The sequence below is a fragment of the Macaca mulatta genome, chromosome 8 (genome assembly GCF_049350105.2).
Source record: "Macaca mulatta isolate MMU2019108-1 chromosome 8, T2T-MMU8v2.0, whole genome shotgun sequence".
NCBI classification, from domain to species: domain Eukaryota; kingdom Metazoa; phylum Chordata; class Mammalia; order Primates; family Cercopithecidae; genus Macaca; species Macaca mulatta.
The window spans coordinates 134,376,404-134,399,658 of NC_133413.1; the positions used below are offsets into that span (position 1 = coordinate 134,376,404).

Sequence of the window (23,255 nt, forward strand, 5' to 3'; positions counted from 1 at the left end):
TGTGCATGGATGGCAATGTCCGGAATGGTGTCCACACTGCTTTGTGTTGTAGATTGCTATAACCATCACCGAGGCTCGCCAACTGGTGGGTGAGAACATTGACCCAGTTGTGACTATTGAGATTGGGGATGAGAAGAAGCAAAGCACAGTGAAGGAAGGAACCAACAGCCCATTTTATAATGAAGTAAGTCATGGAGGTCACTCACAGCCTTTGCACTAAGATTCTCTTCACCACCATTCTGCAGGATCCTTCAGTCAAACAGAAGAGCTGTGCCCCTCCTGCCTCCCTCCCAGGCCCCCAGTTAAGCCCATGGCAAACTCACTGATTCTCCTTACAAACACAATGCCCTAAAGCTTTTCACGAAAAGGTCATGGAAAAGAGAGGCAAGGAATTCCTCCTGATTTTAAATTCATTGCTATGTCTTCAACACACGTTTTCTTATCAGCTTATTTTCATCCATTATAAGCCCTGGGTTTATAGCCAATAAATTGATTGAATATGAGTTAGGGAGAAGATACACATTCTTTTTCCTGGCAGAGGCATTGGAAACTTAATTATTGTTTTTGAAACAAGCATACTGCTTTGCAAAGTAAAAGTCACATTTTTCTAAGCTGTGTAGAAATTGTAAAGGAAAATCTCAGAGAGGTTTTTAAATATCATACATGCTAAATTCTCCTTTTAAAATAAAAATATTACGTGGTGAAAAAAATATGGTAAAAGAGACAAAAAGTATAACATGATATAGAGTAATGTGTTTCCCTCTGATCTTTGATCCTCAATCCCCTAGTTCTCTCCCTGGAAGCATTCATTCTCACTAGGAATTTGTGTATCCTTCCAGAGATACTTCAAGCAAGTACCAGAATACAAAGAAATATTGTACCCAAATGGTAGCATTCTATACACACTGTTCTGGACTCTTCACAAAACAAAGTATCTTGAAAATAAAACCCTATGGGGAGGTACAGCTCATCCCCATTTTGCCTTCCTAGCTGAAGAGTTTTTCATTGCCTTGATATACCATAATATACTAAACCAGTCAGTCTTTCATGAATGAATATGAAATGCTTTTAACCTTTTGCTACTACTTACAATAGTATATAACTGGGTCACAAGGTATATGCATTTAAAAATTTCCATGTCACCAATTGCCTTCCAAAGAGGTAACAATTTATACTCAAATGAACAATGCACAGGACAGGAGCATTTGCTTACCTGTAGGCACTTTAACACAATGAATTATTTCAAAAAATGCAGTACATTCTTAATTCTTATTATCTTGGATGGACACAGTGGCTCACACCAGCACTTTGGGAGGCCGAGGCAGTCGGATCACGAGGTCGGGAGTTCAAGACCAGCCTGACCAACATGGTGAAACCCCGTCTCTACTAAAAATACAAAAATTAGCTGCGCGTGGTGGTACACACCTGTAATTCCATCTACTCAGGAGGCTGAGGCAGGAGAATTGCTTGAACCTGGGATGCAGAGGTTGCAGTGAGCTGAGATTACGCCACTGAACTCCAGCCTGGGCAACAGAACGAGACTCTGTCTTAAAAAAAAAAAAAAAATCTTAATGGGAGTGGTCATTTGAAAGGAAGGCAGGGAGAGCATGGGTAATGAAATCAACAGAAAATACTCAAATCCCATTGGAGCTAATGACTCCTTTCCTCTTCATCATTTCTGCCTCCAAGCCTTTGACTATAAGTGAAATGTCAGTAGATTTTCCCTTCTTGTTACACTCTCTACCCCTAGAAGAGCTTTTGGCATGGATGTAATATGAGATAATATATGAAAATGCTTTAAAACTGCAAAGTTCTACAGATTTATTAATTATAATAATTATGCATCCAAGTCCTGGATCTAAATGACATTAAACTGGGCCCAAGTATAACCAGCAGAAAATCATGTAGAAACACAAAAGTTGATCTAAAAACCTTTGTTACAACTCTTGACCTAAATACTCAAGCCAAAAGTTTATCAGATGCTGAAGGAACCCATTAGTTGGAGCTGGGGAATATTTCCCAGCTAGAGGAATATGTGTTGACCTGGAGGTCTCGGAAGCCTATGTGAGGTAGTTGAGTCTGAAACATGAATCCCACCAGAAGGTAATAAATATTGCAACTCATTTGTCCATCCAAAGGAATCCACAGCATCTGGTGTATTCAGAGAATGAAGAATGTTGTGTAAGTGAATTTTCCACATAAAATTTTAACACCAGAACTCCGAAAAAGTTTAAGCATGTATATGAGAAATTTCCTGAAATGTTTTATGTATTGTCTTGTCTTCTTAAACAGAAGACACTGAACAGAATGGAATCTTTGGTTGATCTCTAAGGACCACCATTTTGTGGATCTCTTATAATGTATGACGACATTTTTCGGTTTCTACATTTTGCTTTTTCTGTTCTGCCCTTTGAAAGCAGGCCATCAGCACTTGGTCAGTTCCTCCTTTCCTACTGTGGCTGTGTCCATCTCTAAGGGGCCATTCCTCCACTCTACAGCTCAAAAAAGAAAATCCAGGAAACAGCTTACCAGGCCTGCCTTCCTGGTCCCCCTCATTTCCCAGAACACACAAACCAGGACAAAACACCACTTCAGTTTTCTGTATCTTTTAATCGTACAACCTCGAGTTTGGGAGGATCTTGACTCAAGAGTCAGATGGTGAAGTATCTAGTACTTGATCCCCTTGTGTGATCATGTCAAGAGAAGTAAGGTTTGGTCCCAGACCCAACAATAACTAGCAATAGGAACCTGGGTAGCATCTTTCAAATTCTTTAGTCTTCAATCTTCTTATCTGTAGAACATGGGGCTGGTCTAGATAATTTCTCCAACTCCAAAATTCAATCATGTTATTAATATTAAAAATCCTCATGTCCATAGTTTTTTTGTATTCTCTCCCTGGTAAATCCTGGTAATTTCATAGGGATGTTTGAAACTGAAAAATCCTGGGAAAAGTAGATTTTAGTCAAGTCCACTCCAATTTAAAACCATACTGAAATACCATTTTCACTCATAATTATAACCAAAAAAATGAGCTGACACTATCAAGGGTTGGTAAGATTATAGAGAGATGGCTATTTTCATATGCTGCCAGTGGGAATATAAAATTCCCATTTGGGAAACAAATTTATATTATCTATTCAAAAGTTACATGAACTTCATCTATGATCCAACAATTCCACTTCTCATGTTCATTTTAGAGGATTACTCCCACATATCCTGTCCAAGAATGTGATTGATGGCATTCGTTTCATTCAAGACCAGCCTGGGCATCATAGTGAGACACTGTCTCTACAAAAAGTTCAAAAAAATAAAAAAATTAGCCAGGTGTGGTGGTATAGGCCTGTAGTCCCAGCTACTCAGGAGGCTGAGGCAGGAGGATTACTTGAGCCCTGGGAGGTTGAGGCTGCAGTGAGCCATATTGCGCCACTGCACTCCAGCCTAGCTGATAGAACAAAACCCTGTCTCAAAAAAAAAAAAAAAAAGAAAAAAGAAATTGACAATCAATTGATGGTGTATATTCATGCAGCAGTTAGTTAGAATGACAAAGATCTAAATCCACTCCAAGAACATGATTCTTAGGTGCAAGCCTGGGGTTGATGGACAGAATGAACTCTTTGTTTTGCAGTACTTTGTCTTCGACTTCATTGGGCCCCAAGTGCATCTTTTTGACAAGATCATCAAAATCTCAGTAAGTATAGCATTGGTGGTGATAGTTGCGGAGAGGTGGGAGAGATTCTGGGCATTGGGGACTCTCTGGGACAACTCAGCATACTTAGAGGGGAATAGATTCAGGAAGGCAAGTGTCAGTTGGCAAGTTTGTAACCAACAGGCAGAACTTGAAATCACCAGTATGGAGGAGTCTGGGAAGAAAAACCACCTCAAGAAGATCTATGCTTCTTGGAAGTAAGTGGTAAGCTACTGTAAAGCTATTACTGACTGAATCGTGTAGCTTACTAGTGTGGGAATGTGAGACACGTGCTTCAAGTGACATCTTAAGGCATTGCCAGTTTTGGTTGTTTTTTTAAATCAAACAAATGTTGGTGTTTCTCTCTTGGGCTGGTATCTACACTAATGATCATTAATCATATCTCCTCCTCCTCCTAGTTGGGTAATGAATAAAGAAATAGGAACAAGAATCAGGAAAAAGTATCAGTCTCATCAATGGTAATGCTGGATCAGAGGATGTGATTTGGACTAAATGGTGGCCATTGGGATTTTCAAAAGTTGCCTCTGAGTGTAGACCTCAGGACCTGCCCTTGGGAAATTGAGTCTGCTGCATAGACTCTTCCTCAGCCCTGCCAGGGGAAGTGCAGAGGCAGAGCTTCCTGCTTTAAGGGCCCAATCCAACTTTGCCCACCACACAGAGGACAGAAATGGGAAGGGGAAGTGCCCGTATTGAAATCAGACTGATCCAAATGAGAGAGAAGTCAGGCCAAATGGAATTGTTACAGACTTTGTATCATTCAGCAAAGGGACAGAGACCAATGAATGACAGACTGCATGTATCTTACCAGCCTGAGAGATCACCACAGCTTCTCCCAAGGTGGGGAAGGATGGCTGGAGAATAAGTTTCTCTCTTCCAAACAGTTATAAAAGGACGCAATTCCTACTTCGTGTGTCAGTGTAATAGTGGAATTATGACATTACCCTTCCCAGGAGACTTGAAGAATGTGACTCTTGAAGAATGAGAAGTCACCCAGAGCCAAACAATCTTAAGGTTTGAATTTCAGGCATGGTGACAAGTGGTGCAGGTGATATTTCAGGACCTGGGACAATGCCCAGGACTTTGTTCCATTGCTCAGGCAACCACCTGTTTGTGGAATCAGCTCCATAGGAGGCTTCTAAGGACTGTCTGATGAACAGTTAATCACTAGATTTTTATATTGTGCCATAGACTAGGGTCAGGACTGTTTGTGGGACATGTGGACTTCTAGAGAAGTCCAGAATGGTCAAAGCTACTATTGCCTATCTCTGTTTCTCTAACTTGGAAGAAGAGAAGACTTTAGTGTCCCTAAAAGACTCTTAGAGACAAAAGATTATAAAATAAAATCTTCCCTTGAGAGGGGAAAGTTTAACATAACTTTTCTGTTAGTCCATGAACTGAAAATCAGTATGCCCAGAATATATACGACATGGGAAAAGTAGCGGGAGAGTGCTGTAAACAGATGCTATTGGGACAGCCAGCCTGTAACACACCCCTGGTGTTGCCAAAGACAGTCTTCCCTTTTCAGTGGCCAAGGCATGCAGGGCTCCCAGTACTCTGCGTGTGAGATGTCCCCAGAGTCCTGGTGATTTAACACTTGACCACACCAGGATTGCCTGGTACTCGATGGATGACTTTAAGAGGCGTCCTATGCTATTTTAAGATTTGTTTGGGGGCTCTTGCATTTCACCTTGCCCACAGGGACTCTCAACCTGAGAACAGAACTTGAAACTGCCTTGTATTCTTTCTCAGGCCTCTGGGAAAACACGTGAGCAACTGGAAGCATGGTGGGTTTTGGAGTGAGCATTATGTGAACGTCCTTCAGTAGCTCCTCTACTTGAGCCAGGCTGCCTGTGCTTCACCTTCGTTCTCTGACATCTGTGGAAAGTTTAGGTTAGGGAGAGAGAGTGGAAAGAGAAATGAGGAGGGCTGTCATTTCTTGAGGTCAACTAAATTTCTTTTGCTTCAGCAAAAAGGAGCTGTTAGGAGCTGCAAAAGCCAACCGTTCATCTGTCATTCAATTAGTCAATAATTCACGAATTCGCTGAATGTTTATTGAATATCTGTTGTGAACAAGGCCATGTGATGGGTGAATGACAGGAGGAAACTGTCCTTGACTTAAGGAACTTATAGGATTTTATAGTTAGAAGGAAGCTCAGAGGACATCTTGTATAACTTCCAACTGGTGCAAGAATCCTTCTCTTCCTTTACTACATGGAGTTCTTGGGGCCTAACTTGACTATTTTCAGTGTTAGGGAGGTGGATACCTCTAGGAAAGCTCATTCCATTGCTGGGAAGTTCTGACAGTTATAAACATTGGTCTTACATTGAGCGGAAATCTCTCATCCTGTTATTTGGGAACCGTAGAGGGGAACTTACTCTCTCTTCTGCATGACAGCATTTATATGATTTAAAGATACTTCAGTTGCCATTGCCCTTTCTCCACACCTGTCAGTTTTCTCTTTTACGGGGGAAAGATTGAACTTTTCTCCTGGTTCTTCAGCAGTTTCTCATATGTTGTGGCTTCTCAATCTGGCACCAGCTCTGAACCTTCCTTTAGAACTTCCTCATCTTGAGAGCAGTAGCATGAAAATGGGTGACTGTAACCAAGCCAGGCCCTCTGCTGGCCCTGATCAGATGGAATATTGAGGGTGATCACCTCCTTTGTTCTCACTGTTGTACATGCCCAAAATGATTCAAGGCGATATGTGATGACTTCTCTGAGAAAGTTGTGAGCAAAGTTGAAGGAGTTTAAGGGAGAAAAGGGACACTTTTGGTTTGGGGGTACTGCATGGTGGAGGTGACATATGTTCTAGGTATTGAAAGATAGGGAAAGTTTCAACAGGAAGAGATGGATATTGAAGGGTGAACTGTACTCAGGTTCATTTTGGTTAAAAGAAGCTCGCGGGCACTGAGAGTTGTCAGGCGTTCTTCTATGGAAGATCAGCTAAAATCCTGCTAAGGGCAAGAGGTGAGGGTGAGAGGCTTCTGGAGATCCTTTCCAGCCTTGTGGTTTGATGGCCAGACTCCACTGTGCTCCAGACAGGGTCAAAGCTAGACAAGGGTCAAGCCTCTTACCCTCAAGGTAAATCTGCCATATTCCCTACTCCATCTCTCCTCAGGTCTTTCACCACAAGCTGATAGGAAGTGTACTGATTGGCTCTTTCAAAGTAGACCTGGGGACCGTGTACAACCAACCTGGTAAGAAAGCATCACCTCCCCATCTCTCTCTTACTTGTCTTTGGTTTACAGCACCTGGAGGTCATCCCATTCATTCACTCACCTGTGTAACCATTCATTCAATAACACTGAGCACCAGTTATACAAAGTTGAATGAGACATGACTCTTGCCCTCAAATGTTTTACAGTCTAATGATAAAATTATATGTCTACTTCTGGGGAGTTTTTTTTTCACACAAATTCTGTGCAATTGAGATATGGACAGGAGAATATGGAATATAGGAGCTAAGAATGCAGACTCTGGAGTCAGATTGCCTGGGTTCAAATCCCACTCTATTTCCTAGCTGTGCAACCTTGGGCAAAAGACTTAACTTCTCTGGGCCTCAGTGTCCTCATCTGTAGAAATGAGGATAACTTCCTTCCTTCCTAGGTTTGTTGGAGAATTAAGTTAATATACACAAAATGCTTAGTAAAGAGTATCACACATAATAATGACTACAGCATTTTGTATCCTTATACAAAAGATTTGCTGTAATTATTATTATCCCTGATTTGTAGGAAGGAGAAACTCAGAGAAGCAATGTAATTTGTTCAAGGTCAAGAGGAAATAAGTAACAGAGCCAGCACAGATCTTTTTATGAAAGGCCCCCTATCTTCAACAGGGATTCTAACTCCCGTGACTGCGGCGGCCAGACAGGGAGCATAGCTGTGTGCAGCAGCCTGAGTGTGAGGCATAAAGGAACAGTGGAGTCTGGGAAAGGAGACAGGAGGGCTTGTGCTCTATATACAAGGGCAGTGGCTGCTCAGCGCCTTTGGTATTTACTGTCATGTAGAAATGTGATGTCAGTGGCCGGGCACAGTGGCTCACACCTATAATCCCAGCACTTTGGGAGGTCGAGGCGGGTGGATCACTTGAGGTCAGGAGTTTGAGACCAGCCTGGACAATATGGTGAAATCCCATCTCTACTAAAGATACAAAAATTAGCTGGGCATGGTCGTGCACACCTGTAGTCCCAGCTACTTGGCAGGCTGAGGCAGGAGAATGGCTTGAACAAGGGAGGCAGAGGTTGCAATGAGCCAAGATCATGCCATGCTCTCCAGCCTGGGCATTGCAGCGAGACTCTGTCTAAAAAAAAAAAAAAAAAAAGAAAGAAAAAAGAAATAAAAGAAATAAATGTGAAGCCAGTATTGCCAGAACTTATCATTTTTAAAGAAAAGCCAGAAGTCTAGATTATGTAAGCCATCTTGGAAGTTTTGACTTACAGTGAGGCCAAACAAAAAGACCTAGGAGCCACATTTACATCCTGTGGGTAAATAATATGTATGTGACTTCTACACTTCATTAATGCCCCCCATCCCATCAAAGATGGACCCTTGTCTCAGTGATTTCCACTAGGTCAATGGCTTCCCAAGAATCTATGGTAAATTGGGGGAAAAGATGGAGAACTAGTGGGAAGCAAAGGGAGAGGAGGGAAAGGAAGAGGGAAGCAGCATGAGGTTTAGAAATAACTGAGATGATTTACCACCCAGAGCAACAGAAGGAGGAGAGCCTTGGGGCCCTTGGCACCTGGGAGAGAAAGGGGTGGGGCTGATGGGCCCATCTGTGAAGGATGTGAGCTGTCAGGGTGCTTTCACAGGTCATCAGTTCTGCGACAAGTGGGCCTTGCTCACGGACCCTGGTGACATCAGGACTGGCACCAAGGGATACCTGAAATGTGACATCAGCGTGATGGGGAAAGGCGACATCTTGAAGACCAGCCCTAAAACTTCTGACACCGAGGAGCAAATAGAAAAGTAAGACAGGTCCATCCAGGGCTGTGCATAGAAATGATATGTCCAGTTTTAATCTCTTTCCCCTCCCTCACCCCTTTTCTTATGGGTACATGAGAACCGTGCTTGTCCTCAGCTTGGCCACCTGGGATTCTGCTCTATCAGGCACCAAGATGTGTCTTATTAAGGTATGACTCTCCTTCGGGAGGTCAGGTTCTAGGACAGGAACAGTCTGTCTGCCTATCATAACCCATAATAGATAAGCTACTCCTAAGCTTATCCAATTTTTCTGAATGTAACTGAATGTTCTTTAAAGGAATTATAATTTCAATCACTGGTTTGTGATGTGGGAAGACTTCAATGCACCTCTTTTAAGGTTCAGAGTGGGAGACAGTATTTATCCTATCATCCTAGGACCTGAATGAGTTTGCGTTTGCTCTATTCATTCTGTTCTCCGTCATTTACACTAGAAAGAAAATTTCAGCAATGAATCTTAACTCTTTTCAGATTTTTCTTATATTGGGATCTATCTTTCTGCCTCCAAATTGCTGCTGTCTTTTCTCTCTGTTTCTTCAATTGAGAGAGCTTTTCATTTGTTTTTGTCTCCCTCTAAGGAACCTTTTGATCCCCAATGGGTTTCCATCAGAGAGACCCTGGGCCAGATTCTACGTGAGACTCTACAAAGCAGAAGGGTTGCCCAAAATGAATTCAAGCATCATGGCGAACGTCACCAAGGCATTTGTGGGTGACAGTAAGGACCTGGTGGATCCCTTTGTGGAGGTCTCCTTTGCTGGGCAGATGGTGAGGAACCATTGTCACTAACGCTGCCTCGCCTGGGCCAGGGCCCTGCTCTCTATCCAAGATATGTTTAATCAAATCAAATTAAATAAACATTAGGAAGTGCCTTGAAAGCAAAAACTTGTCACTAAAAGGCAATGGGGCCAGGCGCAGTGGCTCACACCGGTAATCCCAGCACTTTGGGAGGCTGAGGCAGGTGAATCACTTGAGGCCAGGAGCCCAAGAGCAGCCTGGCCAACATGGTGAAACCCTGTCTCAACTGAAAACACACAAAAAATTATCTGGGCATGGTGGTGCATGCCTGTAATCCCAGCTACTGGGTGGCTAAGGCATAAGAATTGCTTGAACTTGAGAGGCGGAGGTTGCAGTAGGCAGATATTGTACCACTGCACTCCAGCCTGGGCGACAGAGCAAGGCTCTGTCTTTAAAAAAAAAAAAAAAAAAAAAAAAGGAAACGGGATGTGGCAGGGAAATAGGGGGGCGTTACCCACTCACTCTTCACTGGAGAAAATGGAAAGGAGCTATGGGTGGATTGTGGTTTAGGAACCAGGCAGACAGGCATCCTTCCTCACCCCCGGCTGCTTCTCTGAGCTATTCAGTCCCCAGGTCCTGTAGAATTTCCACCCACGTCCTGACCTGTTCCACAGTCTCCCCAGGTAGTCCTTGTCCTATGTAAGCCTGGACATCGCTTTTCGCTGCTCAGAAGCCATTGGAAGTATCAGGGTCTGGGTACGTGGTCAGAGATTAACTATGGTTGGCTGGATTTTGAAGCTTCAGCTGACACACATGTTGTCTCTGCCATTAAAATACAGACCTACCCTGATTGTCTCCCCTTGGCAGGGGTGAATGCTGAAATATTTTTGACTTGGGCTGAACTTGGAGATCATATAAGACATTACATCCATTTTATGACAAGAAACTGAGGTCCAGACTGGAAAAGTGATTCACACAAGGTCATACTTCTACAAAATATGAGCTCACAGTCTAACTACATCCACTGCATTCCTGGAGATGCACAGAACTCCCATTTGTAATATGGGTGTTAGTTTCACCCCAACCCCAGTATGCTGATCCGAACTCCCTGAGGGCTGTCACTTGCCTTTGTCCCAGGTACCTGGCATGGTGTCCGGCACAGAGCAGGTCATCAGTCATGTTCGCTGAGTGTAACTGATTTTCGTGGGTGTCAGAAGCAGGTTCATTATCTTTGAAAACTTACTTTGTATTTCCAACTGGCTTGAAGAGTTTTCTGTAGTCGGTCACTCCCTTCCATGACTCATGTCCTCCTGGCTGTGTTTTTAGGGGCGAACCACAGTGCAAAAGAACTGTGCTGATCCTGTGTGGCATGAACAGGTGATCTTCAAGGAAATGTTCCCTCCCTTGTGTCGGAGGGTGAAAATCCAGGTGTGGGATGAAGGCAGCATGAATGATGTAGCACTGGCAACCCATTTCATTGACCTGAAGAAAATCTCCAATGAACAGGATGGAGACAAAGGTAAAGTCCCACCCATCTGACTTGAAAATGTCTCAAAATACTTGCTTTAGAGCCCTCATCTTTAAAAGGGGTGGGCTAGAGCAGTGGTCCCCAGCCTTTTTGGCACCAGGGACCAGTTTTATGGAAGACTATTTTTCCATGGTTGGGTAGGGGGATGGTTTTAGGATGAAACTGTTCCACTTTAGATCGTCAGGCATTAGGAGTCTCCTTATAAGGAGCATGCAACCTAGGTCCCTCGTATGTGCAGTTCACAGTATGCTTTGTACTCCTATGAGAATCTATTGCCACCGCTAATCTGACAGGTGGAGCTCAGGTGGTAATACTCACTTGCCTGCTGGTCATCTCTTGTGGTCCAGTTCCTAACAGGATGGATACTGGCCCGTGGCTCTGTGGGATTAGGGGCCCCTGGGTTAGAGCACCTTCCATGTATTAGGCACTTTCCATGCTACTGTAGGGTCTGTGGTTTGAGTTGGTTCAGGGCAATGGATGACACCGGGCTCTGGGAGCCAGGAGGTTTGCTCCTGGTCCCAGGTCTTCCACAAACACTGCTATGTGTCCTTGAGGAAGTCAGTCTTCCCATAATTGAAAAATGAGACATTTAGAGTAAATCAGAGATTAGTAAACTAAGGTCTATGGGCCAAATATGGCCTACTACATCTATTAGTGTGGCCCACAAAATAAATGGTACCAACAAAAATTGTGTCTTCAACCCAATGATGGGAACATGAGAGCGCAGGAATAGCAGCGAGGTACACTGACACGGTGAGCCAGGGCGGGAGCTGAGAGCCGCAGCTAATCCACCGAGCCAGCCAGGCGGAGGTCAGGTAGAAGAATTTCCACTCAGTATATGGCTCTTTATTTGCAAAACCCAAATTAGCAGATAATTCTCTAAAAAGCCCAACAAACCCTCCCTTCTTTAAATTCCCTGGCAATCTTTCTCTGTGCTACGAATTTATACTAATTGACATTTTTTTGCACACATACATGCACATGCTTGTATATCTACATACATACAATCACACATACATATATGTACAAATATATATACATAAATATATCACCTATCATCTGTATATGAAGTTAATGTAATTATTTTAATTTTTTCCTTGATTAGACTAAAGGCGTGTCAAGAGCAGAGAACAAGATTTACACATTTTTGTGTCCCTAACAGATACCATAGAGAGGCCTCAGTAAATAAATACCTTTGTCTAAATCTTTACATTATGGAAGTGTTTGCCACAAGATTGCTGTAGGCAGAAAGCACACTCGGCCCATGTATACAATTTCTCAGCTAGATGTAAACATGTTTTATTTACAACCTTTTAGGAACATCTTGATGGCATTCAGGAAGATAAACGTCAGTGGTTTAAAATATAGACATCAGGACCATAAAATCTTTCTATCCTTTTTAATACAGCATTCTTATATTTAAGTCGACTCAAGGGAGGGCTAGAATCTAGTTTATGGGAGTAGGGGATCGGAAATGTGTAGGCATAAAACTATTAATAATAGTAACATACATGGAAACCTAATTGTCAACACTGGGGGATTGTTAAGCAGATCATGATGTATTTGCTTTTTCATAATAATAGCCTATATTCTTAGCACTTTCTAAGGGCCTGTGTGAAACACTCAATTAATAGTTTCTTTTAATTTTGATTGATGAGACAGGTACTATTAGCATCTCCCTTTTAGAGGTGAGGAAACTGCAACACGGGAAAGTTTAAAAACTGCCCAAGGTCACACAGCTTGAACGTGACAGAGCTGAGATTTGAACTCAGGCTTCAGAGCTACCAGGCTGAACTGCCTGTCATTGAGATGTTGCCATAGAGATGTTCCCATAGACACTGCATTTTCTCAGACACTATGTATTAAGAAGGGAAAATATCAGCAGTAAGTTCAAATCATCAGGTCTTTTTAATTCTACGTTCAGAACGTATCTCGAAACATTTACGTATCTCAGTCTCCTCTACCTTCACCCTAGTTCAAGACACTGATCTTCAGTTTTGATGTTGAAGTGGTCCTCGAACCAGTTAGCCCACATGCATTCTTCTAACCCTTCATGTAACAGTCAGAGTGATCTTAAGACATCTGATTATGTCACATCTTTGCTTAAATTCCTTTAAAACATTTCTGTAGTTTTTAGGATAAAGGACAAAATTTTTATCAAGTCCCCAAGACCCACCTACCTCTCCAAACTCTCCCACAGAGTTCATCTCTGGCTCCAAACTCTTTCTAGCTGGCACATGCTGCTCCCTCTAGCCAGAATAGACACTCACTCTCTTCTCTGCCTGCCTAACTCCCCTCTATGTTACATCAGCCTGTTACTTTTTCTTGCAACACAAAGTGTGTTTCCTCCATAGTGTTTGCACTGCAAATAATTATTTGTTTAATGTTTACACCTGCTTTGTTCTCCAGCAGGCTCTGTTTAGTATCTAGCATGGTACCTGGCACTAAACATAGAGCCTACTGGAGAACATGGGGGAATCAGTAAATATTTGATGAATAAGTGAACAGAACAGAATGCAGATTGGCATTTATGATATTAGTACAACTGTGAACAAGTGTAAACATGAATGCAAAAAGGACTAGAAGGAAATATGGCAAGATGGCAATCATAGTTGTCTTTTGGTGATGGGATATCCTGTCAATGTTTTCTTTTGTCTTTCTTGGATATTCTACATTTTGAAATGAATGTATGCAACTTTTATAAAGCAAAAGCATAATGAGATAACTAAAACCTGGGGTCTCTCTAGGCTTTCTGCCCACCTTTGGGCCTGCCTGGATTAACCTGTATGGCTCGCCCAGGAACCACAGTCTGATGGATGACTACCAGGAAATGAACGAAGGCTTTGGGGAAGGCGTGTCATTCAGGGGCAGAATCTTGGTAGAAATTGCTGTGGAAATCCTCTCAGGAGGGGCACAGGAATCTAAATTTTCCAAGGCCCTGAAGGAGCTCAAGTTGCCTTCCAAGGACAAAGACTCCAAATCTTCCAAAGGTAAAGACAAGGCTGACAAAACTGATGACGGAAAATCCCAACAGGCTTCAAACAAAACTAACTCAACCGAGGTGGAGGTGGAACCGTTTGATGTCCCCCCAGAGGTAGGTCTGGGCACTGCTTTATGGCAATTTACCTGTGAGGTGAACCAGAGCAGCGACTGCCCCTGCCACAGGTTCCTGAAGGTGTTGTCAGAATATGTCTTATTCCCCCTGAAAAATTTGTGTTGGCCCAGCGCTGTGTTCTGAGGCTGGTCCGCTGCCCCCTCTTGCACACTTCACAGCCATCTGCCTGTGATAAATTCCTTTGAATCCCCCACTCCCCCAAATACAATTCCCATGGAAACCCAAGTAAAGAGAAATAAAAGTGCTCCGGAGGAGTTGGTGGGAGTGGGTGGTATGGGATTGATTAAACTCTATCTGTGGCCTAATTTTGTTCAGTTGTGTTAGCTTGGAGTAAGCTCCGGATGGGAGATAATTTTGGATGAGGAATGAAGAGGAGGAAGAGTAGGTGACAAGCTGGGATATAAGAAATTAAGAAACCTATTCCCCTACCCCAAACCTGCGGGGGAAATCACAACTTTAGGGAATGCTTATTACTCACCATGAAGCATGTTAGCACTTTCCCAGCCCGGTACTGTCTTATGGGAAAGAGATCTGAGACTCTAAGAGGAATACAAATGGTGAATATTCTCTTTACTGTTTAGTTTATCAATGGTAACTTGCAGTTAAGCAAATGAGAGAGCTTCATGTTTTGTCAGTAATGGTGGTAGGTAGATTCCAGCTCCCAGCTTGGCTAATTCTGCCTCTGGAAGTGTGCTTCTCGGTCGGCTAGGCAATAATTTTGAGTAGGGAAGGGAGGCGATGCCTGAAATCCCAGAGCTGTTCATTTCTAGGAGAGACTGGAGAGTCCAAAGGAGTATAGCAGCAGGTCACCTTAGCCTTGGAAGAGGCATTTGTTTTTGTTGCTGGGATCTAATAAATTTTTTTTTTATTATACTTTAAGTTCTAGGATACATGTGTGCAACGTGCAGGTTTGTTACATATGTATATATGTGCCATGTTGGTGTGCTGCACCCATTAACTCGTCATTTACATTAGGTATATCTCCTAATGCTACCCCTCCCTGCTTCCCCAACCCCACAGCAGGCCCCAGTCTGTGATGTTCCCCTTCCTGTGTCCAAGTGATCTCATTGTTCAATTCCCACCTATGCGTGAGAACATGCGGTGTTTGGTTTTTGTCCTTGCGATAGTTTGCTGAGAATGACGGTTTCCAGCTTCATCTATGTCCCTACAAAGGACATGAACTCATTCTTTTTTATGGCTGCATAGTATTCCATGGTGTATATGTGCCACATTTTCTTAATCCAGTCTATCGTTGTTGGACACTTGGGTTAGTTCCAAGTCTTGGCTATTGTGCACACGTATGTTTATTGTGGCACTAATACATTTTAAGAAACCATGTAGGTGAGCGGTTGGAGCACAGAGCTAGAAATCTTGGGGTGGGTTGTAGTTATGGCTCCGATACTAACACCTCTCTGTGTTTTAGTTTACCCATCAATAAAATGAGATAGTTAATAGTTACCCTGCCATAGGCATCTTCGGGGGTTAAATGAGGAAATGCATGTAAAATGGTTCGCAGAGTTCTTAGCACATACATAGGAAGCAGGCAATGCGTTTGTTGTTGTTGTCGTCAGTGTCGCTATGGTTTTCTCCCACCCCCAGGGAGCAGCTATTCAGAGCTTTCCAATCTGTTTGTGACTTTGGAAATTTAGTGGACCTCCCCAGTTCTCTCCTCTGAGCTCACATACTGTATTGGAAAATATTGTCTGAAAACGTGTGTGCCAGTTTGTTATGGTTAGAACTTACATTATCTATATGGGATTGTGTTTAGGGGTGTTTCTTGAGAATACATGCCAACTTTGGAGACTTAACTTTGAACTTCACCAGAAGTTGTGGGTGGCTTAGTAGCTACCTAAGCTGATATCTCCATCTATCCCTGTAGTCGTTTTTCCTGCTGTGGGTTGAAGCTGTCTATTCTTTTCTAGACAAGGATTGCCAAGTAGAAAGAGGCTGGAAAAATATTTTCTTAATCCAAGTAGAAATATCTTTAAGATATTTTGCTGAAGACTTGAAGTAGATTCTATCAGAAAGCAAGGGAAGTTGTGAACTTATTTGGGGTAGAAAGTACATTTCTCTGCAGGCTGTGGGGGTGTATCTTGGCTATTGTGCAATAGGTAATAGGAGAGAGGTAAAATTCAGACACTGTTTAAACCCTTATTTCCCCTCCCTCCTCTCTTCATCTTGACTTCTTGTTTGTGGCCAGTATCTTGTTGGGTTTATTAGTTATCTACGGCTGCATGACAACATATCTCAAAACTTGGCAGCTTAAGACAACAAACATTTATTTTCTCTGTAGATGAGGAATTTGGCAATAGCGTAGCTCAGTGGTTCTGCCTCCGGATCTCATGAAGTTTCCATCAAGGCGTTGGCAGGGGCTGCTGTCGTGATCTGAAGGTTTGACTGTGGCTGGAAAACCCACTTTGAAGATGGCTCCCTCACATGGCAGGAGACTGTGATTCTTTGTTGGCTCTTGGCAGGAGGCCTCATCCTCATTCTGTGCCTCCTCCTACAGACTGAGGATCCTGTGACATGGCAGCTGGCCTTCCCCAGAGCAGGTGATCCAAGAGGGAGCAAGGCTGAAACTGTCTTTCATGACCTGGCCACAGAAGCCACACATTGACATATCTGCTATGTTCTGTTTGTTAGAAATAAATCATTTAGTCCAGCCCATTCTCAAAGGGAGGAGAATTAGGCTTCACTTTTTGAGGGGATGATTAGCAAAGCATTTGTGGATATATTTTAAAGCCACCACACTGGGCTTCAACCTTCCTCACACCTGAACAGCTCATGGCTCACCCTCATCAACATGATGATGCCCTTTCTTGCGGCATCCTCTTTTTCAACTGGTTCTCAAGCTCCAATCTCCTCAGCTGCAGCTGAACCTTCATTGCCCATCCGGACAGCTGAGAGATCCTATGATGCTGACTTTGTCAATTCACCCTCGTTACCCCTCAAAGCTTATCTCCCCTGTGCCAAATTTTCACAGATCATAGCCAATCTAAAAACGGGTTCATTTTTAAAATTCTGTGAACACACTGACTAGCTTCTTACTTAAATGTCATCCTTGATATTGGTAAGAATAAAAATAGAGCCTAACTCCATGGAGTTTATGATACAGAAGGAGAGGTATGAAATATAAATGTAACAGGAAGTAGAAAGTGGTAAGTGCTTTAAGGAGGTACAGAAAAAGTGCTATTATTTCCTGGAGTGAGTGAAGTATGATTATTAAAATGTCAAGCCCCCAAGTAAGATAGCTGGATGTAAATTGTGGCAGTATGGTGCAGTGGTTACTGCTTGGCCTCTAAAGAAACATTGCCTGCATTTGAATCTGAGTAAGTGACTTAACCTCCTTATGCTTGTTTCCAAGAATAACCTCTTGCTTCTCAGCCTCTTACGAAGGATTTGATAAATGAATATATGCAACAATGCTCAGAACACAGCCTCATACATAGTGCTCAATAAATTTTAGATATGCTTAATAATTTGGGGCAGAGATTTAATCTCTCACTAGACTGCAGTGTCATCGTCTGTGAGTGAGTAAAGTAGAAATGCCTCTTTCCTGGTGTAGTTGTGGAATTACAGGATATAATGTGGGCAAAATTCTTAATACCATATCTCACACATAGTAAGAGGTCAGTAAACATTACCTATCATCATTTTACCAGCTTGAGGAGCTGAGATGTGCTTCCAGAATGGAAAGACATTTGAGTTAAACCTTGTAGGATGGGTGGAATTAAGACATCAATTCTGCCCTGCTGAAATACTTATTTTCACTGCCATTTATGGTGATAAGTGTAGGCTTTTTACTAGGTGCTTGACATGAATGATATCATTTCTGCCCCCTCTCCTCCCTGAAAGCCCAATAATGGTGGTTATTTCACAGGTGAGGAACATGACACCCAGAGAATAGACATGATTTGCTTAAAGTCAATCAGCCTGGGAGCGGAAGGGTTGAGATTTGAAGAAGGATTTTTTTGTCTGGCTCTGGATCCTGAAATTCTTCTCTCGGCTACATGGCCTACATTCCCTCCAAGTCTCTTAGTAGTTCCTTGTTTTGTTGTTTTTATTTTTAGCGACAGGGTCTTGCTATGTTACCCAGGCTGGCCTCAAACTCCTGGGCTCAAATGATCTTCCTGCCACAGCCTTCTGAGTAGCTGACATTACAGGCGTGTGCCACCACACCCAGCTTCTCTCCATGGTTTTTAACTTCCTCCTAGAGAGTAAACTCAGCCTCAGGAAGGTGAGATAGGAGGCTAGTTAATAGTCAGTGGATAGAGTGTTAGGAGGAGGGTATGCTGGATGACTAAGATCCAGCACTGAGCCTCACCCTGTTCGACATTTTCTGGTCACAACGAACATTTCCTAGGAAGACTGGCACCACAGTAGCTTCTGTATGAAAGAAGGGGTATCATTCACCTAATGGTATGGAAACCCTTTGGCTCTTTGAGGCACCTGTCTCGGGCTCTCAACCCAATGGAGCTCTTGATCCCTGGGGCCACAATTGCTTTATTTCCTTAGATTGTCCTTATGGCCGTTTCTGCAGAGTTCAACAAATCCAGTTGCAAAACCAGGAAGAACAGAATGTATGGATCCAGTTGACTTAACCTCTTAGCTCAGAAATGAAATGCTGTGTCAGTGGATCCAGCAACATCCACTCCCTGAAGCATCAGCCTTTTTCCTTGTCAATAAGAGTCATTTGCAAATAATTGTGTATTCCCTTGTGATGACTACTGTCTTATGACTTGTTATAGTCTACTCTTCCAGACTGTGGGCTTCTTGAGAAGGCAGCCTTGTTGGAAACCAGGCCTTGAGTCTTCGCTGACTTTACTTTGCTGTGTGTGACCTTGGGAAGCTGCTTAGTATCTCTGAGCATTAGTTTATTCGGGTAAAAGGTAGAGGTTGGAGTAGATGAACTCTAAGATCCTTTTCAATATGAAGGCACCTGTGATTCTGGGACCTGTGTACCCTTCACAGCAGCAACCACAGTGCATGTAACCCACCCTGGATACACATGATTGGCCAGTGCTTATACATGTGACTAATCTGCTGTTTCTTTTTTTCTGGGCTTGCTTATTTGGGGAAGTAAGGTTTGATTCTGGTCAGCATTAATGCATTGGGTTAATACATGTTCGAATTCAAAGAGCACTGGGTCTGTGGTGAGTATACTTGGGAAAATTACTTGACAACCTCAAGCTTTAGTTCCCTCAGTTTTCTTATCTGTTAAATGGGAATGATCCAAATTTTGGCCTCTTAAGGTTGCAAGGAGGAACAAATAGCATACTGTATCTGACTACCCTGTGTAAGCCATAAAGTTATGCTCAAATCTGAGGATTTTATACTGTAATTCTGTTTCTTGTCTTTGATTTTCTGTTTTCTGAAACCTCAATCTCCAGAAGGTAATTCCAAACCCGTGTTTCACCAGCGGCATCCTAGAAAGACGTGCACACCCAGTTTATTTGTTAAAATAAAAGGAGTTTTGTTGTAAGGTAGAAGCTCAGAAGGTTGAGACGGCATCATTCTAGATGAATGACTAAATTTGGATCTGCAGTTTGCAGATCCTGATTCATACATTTGATTTGGGGAGAAATGCTGTGCCATTTCAGGCTGAAACAGAGACCCAAATGTTTATAAATTATGCTGGATGAGGCCAGCATCGCAAAATCACCTTCCTAATGAGAAAAAGCCAGTTCTGCCTAATAATTTTGTTTTCTTTCTGTAGATTATACCAGAAAAAAATGAGGAATTTTTACTCTTTGGAGCATTTTTTGAAGCTACCATGATTGACCGGAAGATTGGAGATAAACCCATCAGCTTTGAAGTTTCTATTGGTAAGTACAGATAAGTACAGTGCCAGGCACATAGCATGGATTTAGTACCTATTTCTTGAATAAATGAGTTAGTGCCTTACATGAAGATAATAGCACTCTGGTGGAGGTTTGCATCTCAGAATGAGAAGAACAATTCCTTGTCTACCCTATTGTCAATATATAGGGGATAGATTTATTTTCTTTTAAATTTAATTTTGAAGTTTTTTGGGTACATCGTAGGGGTATATATTTATGGGATACATGAGATTTGATATAGCTATACAATATGTAATAATCACACTAGCATATATAGGGTATCTATCACCTCAAGCATTTATCCTTTCTTTGGTTACTAACAATCCAATTACACTCTTTTAGTTATTTAAAAATGTACAATAAGTTGTTGTTGACTGTACTCACCCTGTTGTACTATCAAATGCTAGATCTTATTCATTCTATTGAACGATTTTTTTTTTTTTTTTTTTTTTTTTTTGAGACGGAGTCTTGCTCTGTCGCCCAGGCTGGAGTGCAGTGGCGCAATCTCGGCTCACTGCAAGCTCTGCCTCTCGGGTTCACGCCATTCTCCTGCCTCAGCTTCCCCAGTAGCTAGGACTACAGGCACCCGCCACCACGCCTGGCTAATTTTTTGTATTTTTAGTAGAGACGAGGTTTCACTGTGTTAGCCAGGATGGTCTCGATCTCCTGACCTCGTGATCCGCCCACCTCGGCCTCCCAGCGTGCTGGGATTACAGGCGTGAGCCACCACGCCCGGCCTGAACGATATTTTTGTACCCATTAACCATCTGCACTTCTCCTCTGCCTCCCACTACCCCTCCCAGCCTTTGGTAACCATCATTCCACTCTCTATCTCAGTGAGTTTAATTGTTTGAATTTTTAGCTTCTCCAAATGAGTGAGAACATGTGAAGTTTGTCTTTCAGTGCTTGGCTTGTTTCACTTAACATGATGACCTCCAGTTCCATCCATGTTGCTGCAAATGACAGGATCTCATTCTTTTTCATGGCTGAATAGTACTCCATTGTGTATATGTATCACGTTTTCTTTATCCATTCGTCTGTTGATGGACATTTAGGTTGCTTCCAAATCTGAGCTATTGTCAACAGTGCTATAACAGACATAGGAGTGCAGACATCTCTTTGATATACTGACTTCCTTTCTTTTGGATATACATCCAACGGTGGGATTGCTGGCTCATATGGTAGTTCTATTTTTAGTTTTCTGAGGAACCTCCAAACTGTTCTCCGTAGTGGTTGTACTAATTAGCATTCCCATCAACAGTGTATGAGGGTTCACTTTTCTTCACATCCTCACCAGCATTGTTATTAACCTGTTATTTGGAGGCAAGCCATTTTAACTGGTGAAATGATATATAATTGAAGTTTGATTTACATTTCTCTGATGGTTAATGATGCTAAGCACCTTTTCATATGCTTGTTTGCTGAAATGTCTTTTCAGCTCTTTTACCTATTTTAAAATCAGATTATTGTTTTTTTTTTTTCCTATAAAGTTGTTAGAGCTCCTTATATCTTCTGGTTATTAATCCCTTGTCAGATAGATAGGATGCAGATATTTTCTTCTGTTCTATGGGTTTTCTCTTCACTTTATGAATTGTTTTCTTTGCTGTACATCAGCTTTTTAACTCGATGTGATCCCATTTGTCCATTTTTGTTTTGGTTGCATATGCTTGTGGTATATTACTCAAGAAATCTTTGCCCAGACCAATGCCCTGGAGAGTTTTCCCAGTGTTTTCTTGTAGTAACTTCATAGTTTGAGGCCTTAGATTTAAGTCTTTAATCCATTTTGATTTGGTTTTTGTATATGGTGGGACATAGGGGTCTAGTTTCATTCTTCTTTATATGGATATCCAGTTTACCCAGCACCATTTATTGAAGAGACTGTCCTTTTCCCGACATATGTTCTTGAGACTTGTAGAAAATTACTGGCTAGGCGTGGTGGCTCACGCCTGTAATCCCAGCACTTTGGGAGGTTGAGGTGGGTGGATCATGAGGTCAGGAGTTCGAGACCATGGTGAAACCCCGTCTCTACTAAAAATACAAAAATTAGCCCGGCATGGTGGTGTATGTCTGTAATCCCAGCTACTCGGGAGGCTGAGGCAGGAGAATCGCTTGAACTCGGGAGGCGGAGGTTGCAGTGAACCAAGAGTACCACTGCATTCTAGCCTGGGTGACAGAAAGCGACTCTGTCTCAAAAAAAAAAAAAAAAAAAAAAAAAAAAAAACTCTCTATAGATGAATAGTTTTTCTGGGTTCTCTATTCTGTTCCATTGGTCAATGTGTCTGTTGTTATGCCAGTACCATACTGTTGTGGTTACTACAGCTCTGTAGCATAATTTGAAATCAGGTAGTATGATTCCTTCAGTTTTGTTCTTTTTGCTTCGAATATCTTTGGCTATTCTGTGTCTTTTGTGGTTCTATGTAAATTTTAGGATTTTTTCTATTTCTATGAAGAATGTCATTGGTTTTGATAGAGATTGAATTGAATCTGTAGATTGCTTTGGGTAGTGTGGATGTTTTAACAATACTGATTCTTCCAATCCATGAACATGGAATATGTCTCTATTTTTTTTGTGTCCTCTTCAATTTATTTCACCAGTGTTTTATAGTTTTCATTGTGGAGATCTTTCACTTCTTTGATTAAGTTTATTCCTAGGTATTTTATTTTATTTACAACTATTGTAAATAGGATTACTTTCTTGATTTCCTTTTCACATTGTTCACTGTTGGCATATAGAAATGCTACTGATTTTTAAATGTTGATTTTGCATCCTGCAACTTTACTGAATTTGTTGATCAGTTCTAACAGTTTTTTGGTGGAGTATTTAGGTTTTTCCAAATATAAGATCATATCATCGGCAAACAAGGATTATTTGACTACTTCATTTCCTATTTGGATGCCCTTTATTTCCTTCTCTTGTCTGATTTCTCTCTCTAGGACTCCCAGTATCATGTTGAGTAACAGAGATGAAAGTGGGCATCTTTTTCTTGTTCCAGCTATTGGAGGAAAGGCTTTCAGTTTTTTTCCATTCAGTGTGAAACTAGCTGTGGGTCTGTCATATATCACTTTTATTGGATTGAGGTATGTTCCTTCTGTACTCAGTGTTTTGAGAGTTTTTCAATCACGAAGAGATGTTAAATTTTATCAAATGCTTTTTCAACATAAATTGGAATGATCATATGGTTTTTGTCCATTCTGTTGACGTGATGTATCATATTGATTTGTGTACATTGAACTGTCCTTGCATCCTTGGTATAAATCCCACTTGGTCACATTTTTAATGTGTTGTCAAATTTGGTTTGCTAGTATTTTGTTGAGGATTTTTGCATCAATGTTGATCAGGGATATTGT

At 42.0% G+C, this 23,255-nt stretch overlaps 1 protein-coding gene across 5 annotated transcripts in view; it reads left to right on the forward strand.

Moving 5' to 3' along the window:
* The window catches only part of FER1L6 (fer-1 like family member 6), a 213,970-nt gene that overhangs the window by 54,069 nt on the left and 136,646 nt on the right, over positions 1 to 23,255 (forward strand). For all 5 annotated transcript variants that reach the window (XR_013397421.1, XM_077944009.1, XM_077944008.1 and 2 more), the window contains 8 exons: positions 53 to 184; positions 3,626 to 3,688; positions 6,826 to 6,904; positions 8,521 to 8,677; positions 9,268 to 9,454; positions 10,751 to 10,943; positions 13,700 to 14,046; positions 19,784 to 19,892. Coding sequence is in view for 4 of the 5 variants with exons in the window: in XM_077944009.1 (XP_077800135.1) it covers positions 53 to 184; positions 3,626 to 3,688; positions 6,826 to 6,904; positions 8,521 to 8,677; positions 9,268 to 9,454; positions 10,751 to 10,943; positions 13,700 to 14,046; positions 19,784 to 19,892 (1,267 nt within the window). In the remaining variant the exon portion in view is untranslated. The remainder of the gene's footprint in view (positions 1 to 52; positions 185 to 3,625; positions 3,689 to 6,825; positions 6,905 to 8,520; positions 8,678 to 9,267; positions 9,455 to 10,750; positions 10,944 to 13,699; positions 14,047 to 19,783; positions 19,893 to 23,255) is intronic.